This window comes from Danio rerio, chromosome 10 (assembly GCF_052040795.2).
Source record: "Danio rerio strain M-AB ecotype USA chromosome 10, GRCz13ab, whole genome shotgun sequence".
Taxonomy (NCBI): domain Eukaryota; kingdom Metazoa; phylum Chordata; class Actinopteri; order Cypriniformes; family Danionidae; genus Danio; species Danio rerio.
The window spans coordinates 38867501-38886042 of record NC_141030.1 but is presented as its reverse complement, the minus strand read 5'-3'; the positions used below and the strand labels follow the sequence as shown (position 1 = coordinate 38886042).

The 18542-nt window shown below is 39.0% G+C and overlaps 1 protein-coding gene across 2 annotated transcripts in view; it reads left to right on the top strand.

The window, feature by feature from the left end:
• The window catches only part of ypel2a (yippee-like 2a), a 39046-nt gene extending 27767 nt beyond the window's left edge, over positions 1-11279 (top strand). Inside the window, exons 3-5 of one of the 2 annotated variants that reach the window (XM_087271131.1) lie at positions 370-413; positions 2764-2872; positions 7117-11279. In XM_087271131.1, the coding sequence (XP_087127257.1) occupies positions 370-413; positions 2764-2872; positions 7117-7206 (243 nt within the window). In that variant the 3' untranslated portion in view covers positions 7207-11279. The remainder of the gene's footprint in view (positions 1-369; positions 414-2763; positions 2873-7116) is intronic. The other variant, XM_087271132.1, reaches the window with a different exon arrangement.
• The last annotated feature ends 7263 nt before the right edge of the window (positions 11280-18542 follow it).

Genomic DNA, 18542 nt, shown 5'->3' with positions numbered 1-18542 from the left:
CAACTTGTCACCAATAACTGGTGGTTTTAGTTTCATATTTATTTATTCATTACAGACCAAGGTACCTGCACAAGAACACACTTAAGGAAAATAATGTTTATTTATGATAGTATATATATCTTTAAAGTTTTTCTTTAAACTAGACATTTTTTTCCCCATGCACCAAATCAGAAATGTTCACTTTAGTGGTATTTGCACTAAACTTCATGTCTTCATTTATATCTACAAACCTAAACATAAAGAAGTTTATTGCTTTTATTCATTTATTTTCTGTGTGTTAGTTTTTAGTGTTTTCGCATGCATGTAGTGACAAAGACAGATTGACAGATTTCATTCGTAATCTTTCATTTTGCTTTATTTCCTTTGCAGTCTTTTCAAGGGAGTCAAGGCAGGGCCTACCTCTTCAACTCAGTGTAAGTACTGTAGTGTGTCCTTGTGCGAATTGTTTCAGATTTATGGCTTGTCACTTTACCACTTTTTGTTGCATACAAAGCAGCAAAACAACAAGCCATAAATCTTAAACATTTCAGAATGGTTAGTAATTATGTTGGCTTGAGAAATATGCCACATTACATCTTTCCAAACTTTTCAGATGTACAGTTTTCATATTCTATAGACTTTCACTCAATAAAGTGATAGCAACAGCAAAGAAATTTTAGCTATGTGCTAAAAATGGTAGCAACATGCTAATTCTTCTTGGTGTAGTGTTAAAACATGCTGATAACAGGTTTAAGATAACACAAGCTACATTTTAAACATGCTGGCAGTTTTCAAATTCAAACTAGCCACATGTAAACCATGTGCCCAAAAACATTAGCAGCCTGTTCATAATACTCGTAAAACAGTAACATAATACTAGTAAACTCATACAAAATGTGATAAACAAATATGCTACACATGTTAAACATGGTAAATGTGTTAATTCAAATCAGCAACATGCTAACATGTTTTTTTTATCTGAATCTGCAAACTATGTTAGTCATGTATAAAAATGCTAATAGCACACTGATTTATGTTAGCAACTTAAGCTGAAGCATGTTACCATGTGCTAAAAACAACATAACAACGCTAACAACATGTTAAATGTGTTCAAAATGGTAAAACATGCTCACAGTCTGCAAAGTACCATGATAAAAACATGCTTGCTACATTTAAAACATGCTAGCAACATTCAAATTCATTCCAGCAAGATGTTAGCTATATGCCAAAAAACATTAGCAACATGTTAATTAATACCAGAAAACAATGGGCAAATATGATAAACAAATATGCTACACATGCAATTAAAAGAGTTAGCAAAATGTTAAACGATAAATAGGTAGATAGGCTATATGTTTAATATTCAATCAAATGTTTTTACAAATATGACTCTGAATCCAAACTATGCTAATCATGTATAATAATGTAATTAACATGCTGGTTGATGTTAGCAATTCTAGCTGAAGCATGTGTTAAAACATGTTAACAACATGCTAAACGTTTTAGAAACAGTAAAACACGTTACTAACATGCTAATCCTTCCTAGGAGTCTGCAAAGTACCATTATTAAAAGCATGCTAGGTACATTTTAAAAATGCTAGCAACATTCAAATTCATTCCAGCAACATGCTAGCTATGTGCCAAAAAACATTCGCAACACGTTAATTAATACTAGAACACACATGCATAAATATGGTAAACTAATATGCTACACATACAATAAAAAGAGTTCATTTTTGATAGCAACAGGGTAGATATATGCTAACCTGCTAACATGTTTTTTAATCTGATTTTGAATCCAAATTATGTTAGATCATGTATAACAATGCTAGTAACATCCTGATTTATGTTAGCTACTAATGCTGAAGCATTGTTACCATGTGTTAAAACATGCTAACAACATGCTAAACGTTTTTAGAAACAGTAAAACATATTACTAACATTCTAATCCATGCTCACAGTGTTGAAAGTACCATATTAAAAACATGCTAGCTACTTTTTAAACATGCTAGCAGCATTCAAATTTATTCTAGCAACATGTTAGCTATGTGCCAAAAAACATTAGCAACATGTTAATTAATACCAGAAAACACATGCTTAAATATGATAAACTAATATGCTACACATACAAAAATAGTAAATTTTTAATAGCAACAGGGTAGATATTTGCTAACCTGCTAACATGTTTTTGTATCTGATTCTGATTCCAAACTATGTTAGATCATGTATAACAATGCTAGTAACATGCTGATTTGTTAGCTACTCATGCTGAAGCATTGTTACCATATGTTATACCATATGTAGCAACCTGTCAATTAATACCGTCAAATACATACAAAAATAAAATAAACAAATATGCTACACATACAATAAAAAGAGTTAGCAAAATGTTAAACATGGTAGATATAGGCTATGTTTATTAAAGTCAACAACATGCTAACATGTTTTTTAAACATCTGAATCTGCAAACTATGGTAGTTGTATAAAAAAATGCTAGTAACATGCAGATTTATGTTAGCAACTCTGTGTTAAAACATGCTAACAACATGTTAAACATGTTAGAAACATTAAACCATGTTACTAACATGCTAATTTATGCTCACAGTGTGCAAAGTACCACGATAAGAACATGCTAGCAGCATGATATTTCATGTTAGCATGGCCTTAAATCCTGTAAAAAACATTTGTCATTTGCTAGCGACGTGCAAACCATGCTACCAACAAAAATGGCTACTGTTTTTGTTTTTTTTGTTTTTGTAATTGATTTCTCTCGTCATCAATCAGGGTGAATGTGGGCTGTGGTCCAGCAGAGGAGCGGGTCCTGCTGACGGGTCTGCACGCTGTGGCCGACATCTACTGTGAGAACTGTAAAACCACTCTGGGCTGGAAATATGTAAGTTCTCAATCACACCAGAAATATGGAGGTGTTTTGTGTTTTCCGTTTATTTATGGTTGTTAATTGTGGGAGCTCTGTCGACTTTTGTTGTTGAAAATTCAACTCTACAGATTAAGAAAGTGACTTTTACTGACTTTTCACAGACAATAGATCAGTTTAAACCAAGTGTGCCGCAAGCCTGTGTTTGAGTGAAGGTCTCGGCTGTTAGATCGCCCCCTGCGGGCTGGCTGCAGTACAAGTCATAAAGCCCACCTCCCCGTGTTAATGAAGGAGACTTGAGCCCAAATAAAAAAAATTATTACACTTGCAATAAAAAGAAAGATGAAAGATAGCTCTGGTCGATTAAGGCACTGGTTATTGTTCTGAAATAGGTGCAGATCTTCATTTTTGTAAAAAGTTTGTTTTTAGCAGTAATTTAATGCTGGGCGTGTCATCGTGATTGACAGCTGTGATTGACAGTTTCTCAAAGCAACGCGTCTGAGCTTCGGCAGGAGACTGAAGTGTTATTATTCGATTTCTGTGTTATTTCACCTTGACAAAATGAGTTCAACAGTAAACTATAGTTTCTGACATACATGATCCTGGTGGAACACTGTTTATTCGCTAAGTTCAGGGCTTTTTTCGGGCTTTATTAGTTTGCTGATACACGCCTAACCACCCCGATAGCAAAATACACTCGGGCCAGTTCTGGCTAGATTCTCACCTGCCGGAGACTTACCCCTCAGAGCTCAGACTGACTACCTCTGCTGGACCTACTCCGGATGCCTGGACTCACTGCCCGATTCCAGCCCGAGTCAATCGAGCCAGATGCGGCGGCCGAGCGAGCCGGCGCTGCCGCATGCGAGCCGGAATCAGCCTGCGTCGCTGCGAGTAGGTTATGCGCTGCGGCCCGGAGCTGGCGCGATTGAATATATAAAACCCTCATCTTTGTTAACGTTATTACATCCATTTGTGTTGATATGACAGCAAACGCATGCTGAGAATTTCGGGGGGCGTGGTTGATTTTACATAAAGCGTTTGGTTGGAAGCTCGACTCGATTTTCGCGGCTCCTCCTCTGGCTCCATCAGACAATCCTTCTGCGCATGTCAAGGCTCCAATTTCAGCAGTCTTTTGCGACAGTTTGTGCCCGTCAAGCAGGCGTTTTGCCCTCAAGGCGTTCAATGGGAAAAGGGGCTGTCGCGTCGTCCATATTTTTTACAGTCATTAGTTTAAACTATTAAAAATGTCAATAAAAGTATTTTTTTTACTTTTCAAGGTTAAAAGGTGTTGCAAAGATCAAGATCCCATAATGCAATGCAAAAGTATAAATAAAAGGGGAAAAATAACAAAATTAAAAACATGAATCACAAAATACTGAAAATACTTTTTATAGTGCAGACTCACTCACAACAGACAGACACTCTCATTTTACAGCTTTCTCCCCGCCAGTCCAGATTACTCCTCTACTGTATATCTCGTATATGAGGGATAAGACCCGGACACAGCTCATCAAGAGAGATACTTTAAGTGGCTTTTCTACACTCTCGTGACCTGCTTCCCACGTCACTAATCTACTGCTGACAGCCTCCTGAGTGCCTTGTGCTTTGCAAGACACAACAGTATTATTACAGTCGTTTGGCTTTGAATTTTGTAGTCTTCACAGTCTAGCAGATGGCTAATCAGCCGGACACACTTCAGGAAATGTAAACAAGTTCCCTCTCTGTTTAATGTCTGGTAGTTTATTTGGCTACAATTTTTTATTTAATTTTTATTTAGCATGTCGTGGTGTCATTTGACCGTAAATAATGTACAATTTTATATAACTTACAAAAACTAAATTGTAAAAGTTGTTAATTTAAATGTTCTGTTCACCAAAGGAAATTAGATCAAATTATTGGATTCCACAGAAATATTAAGCAGTAGTTTTTAGTGAGAAAATATATAGAAATAAATGTAAACGCATAGTAAAACTAGTATGCTTCTTCATGTTAGCACACTGTCAAATAACAACAGCTAAAACATGTTACCTATGCATAGATATATACACTATATTGCATACGGAGTCTGAGCATGCGTCAATAGCGCCGCCATATTTGTACAGTGCTCCCAGGACAAATGTCATTCAACCACACTAGTCAAGACAGTGTGCCAATGTGAAGATGCTGGACTTTACAGGTGTAGCACTTTACGTGTACAGGTGTAGTAACGAACAAACAAAGAAAACAAACACAGATTAGCGATCTGCTTGATGACTCGACTGATCTTCACGGCTGCTTCGCACTACAGTCTCCATGTATCTGTGTTTGCACTTGGTGAAGAGCGGTAAACTGATGAGCACTGGTGAACACTATAATAAATCAGCGCTGTTTTTGAACGGTAAATGTTAGCGGGAAATGGACGTTTTTAAAACTTCAGTACCGGGACAGCACTATTACATACAACATGAGGGTGTGCTGCAGAGGACTGCAGTGTTTTATCACTCATCGGGTTACATAGGCTAAAGCAGGAAAGCTATGAACTGAAGCCTAGCAGGGCACTTGAGCATATTACTCTTAAAGAGATTGTGATGTTTTTTTATGCTAATTTGCTTTTAATTGTTTAAATTAAACTTACTAAATGATATTAAAGTGATGTTTACACCATTTCTGCATTTTGATATATCTGCAACAGCTGGAGGTTTGTAGTCCACAGCATGTTAGTGCAATGTTTACAGTGCTCCTATACCTCCGGGTTTCTTCCCACCGCAGCCTCGCTTTGGTTCTTTAAAATGGTGGCTGCCTGAAATAAGCGTATTGTCCTGTGGCTGCCATCGCCTCATCTAAGTGGATGCTGCACACTGGTGGTGGTGTGGAAAGATCCCTTGCATGGTTGTGAAGTGCTTTGGGTGTATGGCCATACACAATAAATGTGCTATATAAACACACACATTACGTTACAAATGTTTCTTTTAATACCCCTACTGAAAAGTCCAGCTTAAACCAGCCTAGGCTGGTTGGCTGGTTTTAGCTGGTCGACCAGGCTGGTTTTAGAGGAGTTTTGGCCATTTCCAGGCTGGTTTCCAGCTATTTCCAGCCTTGTCTTAGCTGGTCAGGCTGGGAGATGACCAGCTAAAACCAGCTTGACCAGCCTAGCCAAGCTGGGAGCCCAGCCAAAACCAGCTATATCCAGCTTAAACCAGGGTGGTCAAGCTGGTTTTAGCTGGTTTTAGCAGGTCATTTTCCAGCCTGACCAGCTAAGACCAGGCTGGAAATGGCTGGAAACCAGCCTGTAAATGGCCAAAACCCCTCTAAAACCAGGCTTGTCAACCAGCTAAAACCAGCCAACCAGCCTAGGCTGGTTTAAGCTGGATTTTTCAGCAGGGACTGCTATTTAATTGTCCCATGTATAGTGAGGTCAAAACAGTGACAAAATTTGCGCTTAGAAAATAGGCTTTGTTACTTAGAAAACAGTTTGTCACTTCCACCTAAATGGATCAACAATTTTTTGACGTCACCCAATACTTCCGTTTGTCATCAAATCTTGACCAATCAAATGCTCTCTAGTATCTGACATGCCCCGCCCCCTTCAAGATGCTTCTCATTTGCTTTTGATTTGATGTGTTTGAGCTCAACCACTCCCACTGGCAAAGCTGTGATAAAAACCAAACGCTATTGGCTGTTTTTAAAAGGGGAGGAGCTACTCTATGTCCCGCCGTCTCTTAATTTTTCAGTTGAGATTATGTCAAACAGGGCAGCGTGGTGGCAAGTGGGTAGCGATGTTGCCTAACAGCAAGAAGGTCTCTGGTTCGAGCCTCACCTGGGTCAGTTGGCATTTATGTGTGGAGTTTGCATGGTCTCTCTGTGTTGGCATTGGTTTCCTGCGGGTGCTCCGGTTTCCCCCACAAGTCCAAACACATGCGCTATAGGTGAATTGGGTTAGCTAAATTGTTCGTAGTGTTTGAGTGTGAATGAGAGTGTATGGATGTTTCCCAATTGGAAACAGATGGAAGGGCATCCGCTACGTAAAACATGCTGGATAAGTTGGCAGGTTATTCCGCCGTGGTGACCCCTGATAAATAAAGTGACTAAGCTGAAAAGAAAATGAATGAATGAATTATGTCAAACATTGAATAAAAAATTTACATTTCAAAGCAACTCACGGGACCTTTAACAGTGTTGTATTTGATTGACACACCCAGAAAAGCTGCCCGACAGATGTCCATTATTTTTGGCTTGACATTCTCCTGACCGTTTGTCTCCCTCCCTCTTCTTCTTTCCATTAGGAGCATGCCTTCGAAAGCAGTCAGAAGTACAAGGAGGGCAAATTCATCATCGAGCTGGCCCACATGATCAAGGACAACGGCTGGGACTGAAGAGCCTGAGCTCCCCGTGGCCCATAATGCTGGAAAGAAGATGAATAATTAGTTTCATTATCTGGCTGTAACTTCCTCCCTGGAAATCGATCTACCTGACACGCACCTCGAAACCTTGAGGATGCAAGGTTCATAGCAGCAGCAGCAGCAGAATCGCAAACCCCCTCTATTCCCGTGTATATGTATGAATACACGTGCGTGACTGAGCGAATGTGTGCCGGCTAGACACCAAGTGTTTGTATGGTGCAAGATTTTTCCTAATTGATTTAAGGGAGCGCAAACTGACACAAATCGATGTTTGCTTTCCTTTGTTGGGTTGGCCAAGGTCACAGTTTTGTCCCACACTCAGGTTTAACTAATGGCTGGATCCAATGGTAAAAGAAGGGTGAATGATGAACCCGTTTAAGCACGGCACCTTTGAACTCATCTGTGTTTTAAATGAGGGCCAGATTTACTACACAGGGCGAAATAGCGTGCTGCGCAATCCCATAAAAGTGCAAGATTTAAAGAGCTATTTTTTTTTAAATGACAAATGCAATCTATCAAGAACAATTTCGAAGTGTTCACACTTGTAGTTTGGTTATCTTGGTGTGTTTGGTCTGGACCAAAGATGCAAAAATAATAGATTTTATTTTGGTTCACTTATGCCGAGTTCAGACTACATGATTTTAGGCCCGATTTTGACTCACTGACAGGTTTTGAGGAATCGCCGACAAATGCCTGAACTCACAGGCAAATCAGTGCTTGTTCGTGTGAGTAACAGTCGCACAGTGTGAACTATCAAAGACGTGATCTGAGAGAATCGCCGAAGAGTCGCCGACACCCGTGAGATATCTGGCATGCTAAATATCTGGACCTGTTGGCGATTCAAAATCATGCCGTGTGAAATGTGTTCTGACTGAAAATAACATCCAATGAGAGAGCAGCATCCAGGCCAGCGGGAAGATGGGGTAATTGGTCTGCCGAAATGTGTATATTCCATACAAGCTGAAGCTGATCAGTCAGTTCTTGTCACCTGACTCGCTGTGTTTGTGGCATTCATTCAACTGAGTGCGACTGGAAGGCGCGATCATGTTACCTCCACTGGAAAAAACGAACTTGCGTGAACTAGAAAAGACGGGATATGCGAACAGCATATCCTACAATGCTGCCGTCATTTGCAATGACGTTGATCTTCTTGTTGACAAATGGGTTGCGGATCCATTCCTTGGCAGTTCGTGGGTTCTTTACTGGGCCTTTTACTCTTAGCAAAGAAACTTGCCAAATATGTCTGTTTCTTACTCATTTTGCTGCTTGTGAGTTACATTTGGGTGCTCAAGTGACTGAGATGTAACTGAGAGAATGCGGTTATTTTTCTAAATAAAATACTTTTCAAAATAAAAGATCGTCTAGATTTAGATAATAAATATACCAGAAATAGGTAGTGATTTCTTGTTCCGCTCGGTACCAATTCATCCACGGACCGGTACTGGTTCGTTGCCCGGTTGTTGAGGACCCGTGTACCATGTGACCTTGCATTGTTTCCAAAGTGACTTCTCACGTGTGTTTGTGAGACGTAGTTTGCGGACAGAGACAAAGTTGCCTGCGATTCTTCCTATTGTAAAGTCATTGTAAAGTCCTATTCTCAATCTTGCAGTATAAACACAGCAGCGGAGGAATGCTACCCCAGATAGTCATGTAGTATGAAAACGTTTGTGATGTGACTACTTTGAAAATCCTGCAGTCTGAACTCGGCATTAAGGCTGGTTTATATTTTTGCATCGAGTTTTCGGCGTGACCCATGACCCATGTAGCTGTGCATTTATATTTCTGCATGCTGTTTGCGTTACTCTGCAATAACACTTCCGAAACGCTATCTGGCAGTAGATTTGTATGTTCCTCTGTGTTGAGTTTCTTCGCTGGTGTTTTGTTTTATTCTGAATACTACCTTACTGTAGAAGTAGCTCATTCAGAGGCGGGAGCCAGCGGGCGTGCAACAATTTTAACCGTGAGGTAAACACAAAACAAAAGTTTCCATCTGCAGCTCCTTCACGGGACTCCACACTTGTAAACACTCGCTCCATTGGGTTTGTGGCTCTCAGCACCATCCACACTCATCACAGCTACCAAGCCGACCAATCACAGAGCTTGCACTATGCATCATTGTGACGTGTAGTTACATGTTTGAGAGATGCACATTGGCGTCAAGCATGGCAAGGGCTATGCGACCGTGCAAAGGTTGCTCCGGAACATAAGCATGAATGTAGTATAAATCAGCCGTTAGCGCTCACAATCTCAGCCATTAAGACTAAATCTGTAGCTGTAGCAACACAAAAAATATTTCTTTTTATGAAATATATTTTTCAGCAGAGCTAATTTAATATTCATACATGTGATGGTTGATGAAATGTGAGCCAAAACAGTGCCAGAAATATCTCCGTCACACACAAATGAAGATTTGCGATGAGGCATTTACGACACATATATTGAACTGTAATGGGCAACATTGTGACTATGATAAAAAAAGTATGCTTAAAAAATCAGTCAAAAAAAAAGAACTGCTCTATTAGAGCAATCCCACCAGCTTTCTTCATCAAACCAAACCCGATAAGTGTAAACACCCTGACGTCAACATGTTACCACACATCTTATGTTTACGGCATTCCTCATCCTGCGATCACAAAAAGCGCAAAATAGGTTGACATGCTTGTTTTCATCCTCAAATAATGGCGCAAACACTAGCAAACTGTGTACCACAAACCTTAGTAAATCATGTTGCATGATTAATTTAAAGGGCTATACGTAGAATTCAGAAATATTGTTAATATCGTTAGTGTCATCACCGGTGGCCGTTAAATGAACTGCAGCAGCAACTTGTTCTGGCTCTTTTACACTGAGCGGTTCAGTACAGTACGGTACGCATTTATTTACGTTTCCACTGTCAAAAGTAACCAAATAATGGGTGACACTTTAGGACACAATTCATGGTAATTACAAACCAATAATATGTCTTGGTTTGTTAAATTTGTCTTGTATCCAGGACCTGATCATCATGATATGAATATGTTTGCGTTAGTAAATAGGCAACAACACATTTCATTACACAAGCTGCTTATACATAAATATATAACAAACTCTGAAAGAGAAACGCAATAAGCTGCAAAAATAACTCGCGCCTTTCCATCACTGCGTGTCTTCACACTATAGTTGTTTTGACAATGTTTGTGCTGGCGCAAGCTGTTAGTAAATCTGGCCCTGAAACGTAAGCGTCGTCCATTTTGTTTTCCCTCTTTTCTTTATTTCTCTGTCACTTGCATGTTGTTTATTTATACGTCTATTTATTGATCTGTTCATTTCGACGTTTGTTTAGGGATGTTACGCCTATGGTAAACCGTAGCAACCACAGTGGTCTTACTTGTGACCTCGTATAGCGGAAGTAGTAGCGTTTGATAGAGGTTTGTGTGCACATTTCCTCTCCAGATTGTGATCTGCCTCCTTTTGAATGTGATTATGGAGTTAATGAGGCATTTATATGCCATTTATAGGGCACAGGTCGCGTACATTAGCCAGAGCAAAGTCTTCAGCCCAAGAAAAGGGAACTGAGGCGTTTTACAGCCTGTGATGTTCCCGCCATCAAACCACAAATCAAGTGGTAAACCAGACTCTTTTTTTTCGGGATCGACAGCTAGTAAATGTGGCCGCTGAATGAGGTCATCCAAGAGAGGCTCGTAAATAAAAAGCCTTGAACAACCAAAGACTCTTTCATCAACTATAGGCTGACCAAACTGAGCTCGAGGTTCTGATTTAGTCACGTCGTTGTGTTTCGTTTGGTTCAGTTGTATTGTGACTTCATTGGTTTAGGTGGTGTTGATGTTAATGTATATTGTCTTATTTTATTGAGTGTACATTTATGATCAGTCATCATGTGTTGTTTTAGCACTCAATCTGTGTATTTATCATTCTGTGGGACCGCTTTTCCTATTCCAATGGTTTTTGTTTTGTTTTTTTTTGGGGGGGGGTTTAAAGAAAAAAGTTTGTGTGAGGAATTTGGAATCAGTATTTCATCTGATATCAATAAAGCTCTCATTTTACGATTGATGTTTTAATTTTCATTGGGAAGATATTAAGATATTTAATCAAAAGGTTTTGGGTTGGTAACATTTTAAGTAGTGAACCATTTCTTGTGCAGCATTTATTATTAATTAAAATATTAATTAACAGTGAACAAATATTTAAAATATAGTTATTTAATTCAATTCAATTAATCTTTATTTCTATAGTACTTTTACAATGTAGATTGTGTTAAAGCAGCTTACCATAGAAGTTCTAGTAAACTGAAACTGCTTCAGTTTTCAGATTTGAAGTTCAGTGTATTTAGTTCAGTGTGGTTGCATTTTCACTGCTGAAAGTCCAAATGATGACGAGCAAATCCATTGATGCGCAGCTCCACAAGTCCCAAACCAAGCAAGCCAGTGGCGAAAGTGGGGGAACAAACTTCACCACTTGACGTAAAGTAGAAGTAAAGGATTAAAAGACCTTAAGAGTAACTAGGCTCATTTGGGCACGGCCATTTCTCTTCTGGCCAAACTTCTTGTGCAGAGCCGCAGTCTAGGCACCAGAGGCTGGAGAACGCGGAACATCCATCTAGGAGAGCTGCTGGTGTGAGTAGGGCACCGGCGGGTGTTCAGACTGGCCCACGAGATCAATGCGGAGACTCGTCTGTCACGGTGGTCTTTCAGGAATCAGTCTCATGCTCTCCGCTCCTCAATGACCACAACAGCATCTGCTCTGGACACGGCCTGGTCCAGGATTATGGATACCTTGGCATCATATTTTCACAGGTCTTGGATCGCATCAATGGTGCTGCACAATCCCTAGGAGCCTCGGAATGAGTATCAATAGGTGAAAATAGAGAATAAAGAAAATGAATTATTATTTCATATTATTTAATAAAAAAGGTTTTGGGTTGGTAACTTTTAAGATGTGCTCAATGCATTTGTGCTCAATGCATTTGTTACAGAAAATATTTAATATTAATGAAAAATAAATAAATAATTAAAAAAAACTTTCTATTTTAAAATATTACATTTTAACAAAATGCATCAATTATAATGAATATAATGCAATAGAAAAATGAGAACTGAGTAATTCAGATGTAATTATAATTCAATGATATACTTTATGTAGACCATGTAGTTTTATCAAAATATTACACATCTAAATTTATTCACATTCACACAAGACTTGGGCCAGACGTCAAATGTAGTAGTTGGCCCAGATGTTAAAAATGTATATGTGGACCACGTAAGTTTGACCTGTCTTGACCCACATTTAAATTATTTTTGAGGGAAAAAAAATCGGTTAGAGAAAAAAAAGTATAGTGTGCCTAAAGCGAAATGCTTTATGGCTTTATCAGTTTAATAGCAGTCGTAACACACACATGTCTGGCCCAGTGCTGGGTTATTAACTTGGCTGAGACTGGGCCCAGATATGGTAGGCTACATGTTTGGCACTTGTCTGGAAGCCAGACTTGGTCCAGTCATATTCCGAAATTCACTGCGGCATGTGAACCAAGCAAAAACTGATTGTGTAAGCCAGAGAAATTTTGCTATGTGGGTCGTAAATACATTGCCTTTGAAACATACTGTAATGTGTGTTCAACTCTATATTTTAACATTTATAAACCTCATTATTAATGAATGCATATACTGTATTAACTATAGTGAACTGATAAACTTTAATAAAAACTGTAGTAGCCTACATGTAAACTGTAGTGTATCATAGCGTATAATATACCAGTTGAAAAATCCAGCTTAAACCAGCCTAGGCTGGTTGGCTGGTTTTAGCTGGTTGACCAGGCTGGTTTTAGAGGGGTTTTGGCCATTTCCAGGCTGGTTTTCAGCCATTTCCAGCCTGGTCTTAGCTGGTCAGGGTGGAAAATGACCAGCTAAATCCAGCTAAAACCAGCTTGACCAGCCTGGTTTAAGCTGGACATAGCTGGTTTTGGCTGGGCTCCCAGTCTGGCTAGGCTGGTCAAGCTGGTTTTAGCTGGTCATCTCCCAGCCTGACCAGGCTGGAAATGGCTGGAATCCAGCCTGAAAATGGCCAAAACCCCTCTAAAACCAGCCTGGTCGACCAGCTAAAACCAGCCAACCAGCCTAGGCTGGTTTAAGCTGGGGTTTTTTTTCAGTAGGGATAGCCTGTAGTTGTACAAAACTAAAATATTGGGTCATTTGTTTATTAATATAGCTTACTGTAGCAACTATTACCACAATAAATTAATTGGACGTTCTACTTCAAAAACATTACAGCTTTTACTATAAATTATAGCAGTATGTGTGTGTGTTTCGTTCAGAGCAACTGTTTAATGTGGGACAGGAAGGACGTCTTCATCTTTAGACCGACCCTCCTCACAGCACATGATGGATAGCTACTAAACTCTTGTAGGCCAAACCCACTGGATCTAAAAATAAACGCGATATCCATCCCGGACAGACAGACAGACAGTGAGTGAGTGTGTGCGACAGCAAAAACACATCTAACCGAAGAAAAACCACATCAACAGACCCAATATAGAGCACTACCCTGAGATTAAATGACATTATATGTCACATGCCACGCTAAAGACGATTTATACAATATACACTCGTGTGTTTTAAAATGCATATGAGAGAAAATATATGAGTCTGTGGATTAGAGATAATCTCCGCACTGCTTTCAGATTATTTTTTTTTCACAGTGCCCTCGTCATCCACACGTGTGCATGTGTCTGATTTCTTGGGCTCGGATTATTCCCGACCTGTGTACAAACTGTTGCCTGGCATCAAGCCTTCCTGCTGTAGAGATCACGAGGGAATCTCATTCACTTTGTGGAAAAACTCACAACTGTTACACAAGAGTTTATAGGTTGAAATACCATGCCATGGCTCCATTTAACTCGATATTTAAACAGCTAACGTTAGGCGTATGCTAGTATGTTAACTGTAATAGACAATTGCTATGTTTAGCATGTTGCATGTTCTAGCATGTTCAAGCTTTTTTTTAGTGCTTCGCTAAGATTGTCATGTTTCTAGCATGTTTTAGGAAGTAACATGTTTTACCAAGATGTTAGCATGTTTGTTTGTTCACAATTTGCTAGCTTTTTAATAGTAGCATGTTTAAACAATTGATAGGATTATTTAGAATAATGCTAGCATTCTTTACCATATTGCTGGCTATCTTTGTTTTCGCAAGTTGTTAGCGTGTTTATAAATCGTGTTTATAAATGTTAGTTTAAACATGGAATGTTTGCAATTGTTACAGCAAATTGCTAGGTTTATTGAACGACTTGTTGCAAGTTGTTTATGTGCTTAATCACATTTTAACATGCTGCTAGCGTGTTTCAAAGTGGCTAGCATGTTTCAATAAGTTACTATGAAGCTTCACCAAGTTGCCAGTATATTTTTTTACATGTTGCTAGATGTTTTAGCATGTTTAATGTTCACATTGTTAGCATTTTATTCACATTTAGTATTTATTTCATACAAATTATATTTAAAACGGAAAACTATAGGCGTCACGGTGCTGCAGTAGGTAGCACAATCGCCTCACAGCAAAAAGGTCGCTGGTTCGAGCCTCAACTGGGCATTTCTGTGTGGAGTTTGCATGTTCTCCCTGTGTACACGTGGGTTTCCTCCATGTGCTCTGGTTTCCCCCACAAGTCCAAAGTTATGCGCTAAAGGAGAATTGGGTAAGTGAGTGTGTGGATGGATGTTTCCTAGTGATGGGTTGCAGCTGGTATGGCATACGCTGCATGAAACATTTGCTGGATGAGTTGGCGGTTCATTCCACAGTGGTGAAAACAAAACTAATGAATGAAAAACTATATATATTTGAACATTTCTGGTTGTCAAAAATTAATACAACACATTTGACTACCTATCGAGTGAACTTGAGATGTAGTTTCGAGAAAAGATCCAGCACAGATTATTTGCAGATACTGTTTGGTTTACATACGACAGCATCAATGGATATGCATAGCACAACATATGTCATTATTTATAACTGGGGTCACCAATCTCGGTCATGAAGGCCCGGTTTCCCTTCAAGGTTTAGCTCCAACTTGCCTCAACACACCTGCCTGGATGTTTTAAGTATACTAAGTAAGACCTTGATTCCTTGTTCAGGTGTGTTTGATTAGTGTTGGAGCTAAAATCTGCAGGACACCGGCCCTCCAGTAACAAGTTTGGTGACCCCTGATTTATAATATCAGCCAAGTTCAGAATTAAAAGTCAAGCAACATATTTATGTTCCCTTCCAAACAAAACTATAATTAATTACTAACAAGTTAGCTGTTTAAGTCAAATATAGGATTTGTGTTTCCTCTGGGACTCAGTTGAGGTGGGATTGGGGTAATCAGGAAGGCCAGAGACTGTGGTCTGGGGGAAGGGGTTTGTTTGGGGTAATTATATGCTCCCTCACAGCGGCAGATGGTTCAGAGGGAGACTGATGTTAGGAACAAAGACACAAGAAATCAAAAAGATTATTTCTTTTGCTTGTTTTCTGTCTCTTTCTATTTACTTGAATTTTAATTTAAAACGACATGCTATTATACGAATGGGGAGTCTGGTGTGATTTTGAAATGATTGTTCTTTGCTCTTTGAGGCATTAATGTAAATTAAAGATGTTTTAAAGTCAAAGCCTCTCTCTCTCGGTCTCTCTCTGACTAACCTAAAATGTGTTTAGGTCTACATTTAAGATTAATATGTTTGAATAGTTTAACAGTATTTGTTTAAAAGTAAAACTAAGGTAAGGGAATACTTTTTAGGTATTTTAATTACAGTTAATTATAATATACGTGCCTAAATACTGTAGATAAATGAAACAGTTCAGTATAAATTAGTTCAGAGAAGCAGAGTAACATATATTTTGCTGAATAAACAACATCTTTCAACTAAAACAGAAAATGTATTACTTTTCAAGACCAAATTGAAATTAACTGAGAAATTAGTTCATGACGATATAAGGTATATTTTTATAAGGTGTAATTTATTATATAATTTATTAATTTTTTCAGATACTAAAGAAGGATTTATTTGTCTGATAATTGCCCATGCTTTAGACACAATTACAGTTTTTCTCAGTGGCTTTGGTGCATTTCTCACAACACTATTTACATTTGCACAACAGGTCATGCATTTCTCAAAACAATTAGTCATTTGTGCACATCATAGTAGCAGTTTCTCATTCCTTTCAACAAATTGCAGATCCTTTCGGACATGTATCAATTGCTTTCATACAACTCTCTGCTATTTATAACATTTTCATCTGCTTGTGTCATGTCAGCCAAAATTAACTAAACTTGTAAATGCTGAATAGTCATTCCATATAAAACTAACAGTCCTCATTTCATTACTTGAGTCATTACATACAAAAATGTTGAACTAGCTGTCAAAATCGGTCAAGCAAACTTTATAAAAAAAAATTAAATCTTTATTTTCCTAAAAATGTCTTTAAAATTGAACAATTTGATGAATGATATACTGACCTGTGTATGTTGTAGGTTCAGGTCCAATATGTACTGCAATATTGTTTACAGTTGTGCACAGTTCAACCGTGTGTTTATTCTTTTGCACAATGCTGGGAATAAATTAGAACTGCAACGAGCAAATGCAGTAAACATGTGAAACATAAATATATTGTGTCATGTACTCGGATACCTCACTAAATGCAGTGATGTCTAACTTTACTGTAGTTTTCAAATGGCTGTGCAAATAGTATAAAGTGCTGTCTTGAGCATTTTCAGGACGTGTCACCAAAATCAGACTTTTTTGTGTTGAAAAAATGTACAGAGTAAACTGTCATAATGAAAACATGACTAAGCCATTTGGCTATCTAGTTCATAAATAATGGTGTCACGACTTTTCATTTTGATGATACTGACACTTTGATTGACATCAATACTTGCTTTTGAGGAATGAACTATCCATTTTGAGCAAGTGACACGCTTTTGCAGGTTATCAGCTAGGTTTTGCAGTTTGTAATTGTTTTGAGAAATGCATTAACTGTTGTGCAGAAATGCACTGGTGTTGTGAGAAACGCACCAAAGCGACTGAGAAAAACTGTAAATGCTTTATAAATGTATGGTTTCAAAAAGCGTGTCATTCATTCATTTTAATTCGGCTTTCCGGGGCCGGGTCGCGGGGGCAGCAGTCTCGGGGGAGAACACAGACTTCCCTCTCCCCAGACACTTCCTCCAGCTTCTCCAGGGGGAATCAGAGGCGTTCCCAGGCCAGCCGAGAGACATAGTCCCTCCAGCGTGTCCTGTGTCTTCCCCGAGGCCTCCTCCCTGTGGGACGATTTTAATGATTTTTATTTGAGGTATATTTGTGTGGAACTGAGAGTTGTATGGGTGTTTCCCAGTGATGGGTTGCAGCTGGAAGGGCATCGGCTGTGTCAAACATATGCTGGATAAGCTGGCGGTTCATTCCGCTGTGGTGACCTCTGATTAAAAAAGGGGCTAAGCCGAAAAAAGAAAATGAATGAATGAACGTTCTGCTTAATTGAATGTTACTTGACTAGCAATAAATAAACGCATGGCAATGTTCACGTTTCTACAGAGTGTGTTAAAACAAATGGCCACAAATAAATGGCTGTCAGTAAATCTCCAGTTATAATTGACATCTCCCAATGATTTACAAAAGGTCATGCTTTTTTTGGATGGCATTGGCCTCTGCACTTGCTGGTTCAGTTTGGGCCATTAATCTGAGCCTGGCCAGGTTAAACCCATTAGACCAGCAGACGCTCTGCACCATCTGCACTGAGCTCAGAGAGAATAAAGCCAATGAAGAAGACTGAGGGGCCCTGGCCAATCAGTGTGTGTGTTTGTTTGTGTGTGTGTGTGTGTGTGTGTGTGTGTCTGTGTTTGTATGTGTGTTTGATTATGTATCTGTGTGTGTGTCTGTATGTATGTGTGTTTTGTGTATGTGTACATACACGTGAGTGTGTCTCTGTGTGTTTGTGTCTGTATTCCTTTGTGTGTGTGCAAACTTGTGTGTGTGTGTGTGTGTGCGCCTTTGTGTCCACTTATATGTTCTCTGTGTGTGTGTTTGGGGGGAGGGGGTCTGGTGTTGGGTATGTGTGTGTGTGTCTGTATGTATGTGTGTTTTTGTGTGTGTGTGTTTGTGTGTCTGGTGTTGGGTATGTGTGTGTGTGTGTGTCTCTGTGTGTTTGTGTCTATATGCCTGTGTGTGTGTGTGTGTGTGTGTATATGTGTATATGTGTTTATGTCTTTGTATGTATGTGCGCACGGGTGTGTGTGTGTTGTGTCCACTTACGTGTTTATCTTTCTGTGTGTGTGTGTGTGTGTGTTTGCACAT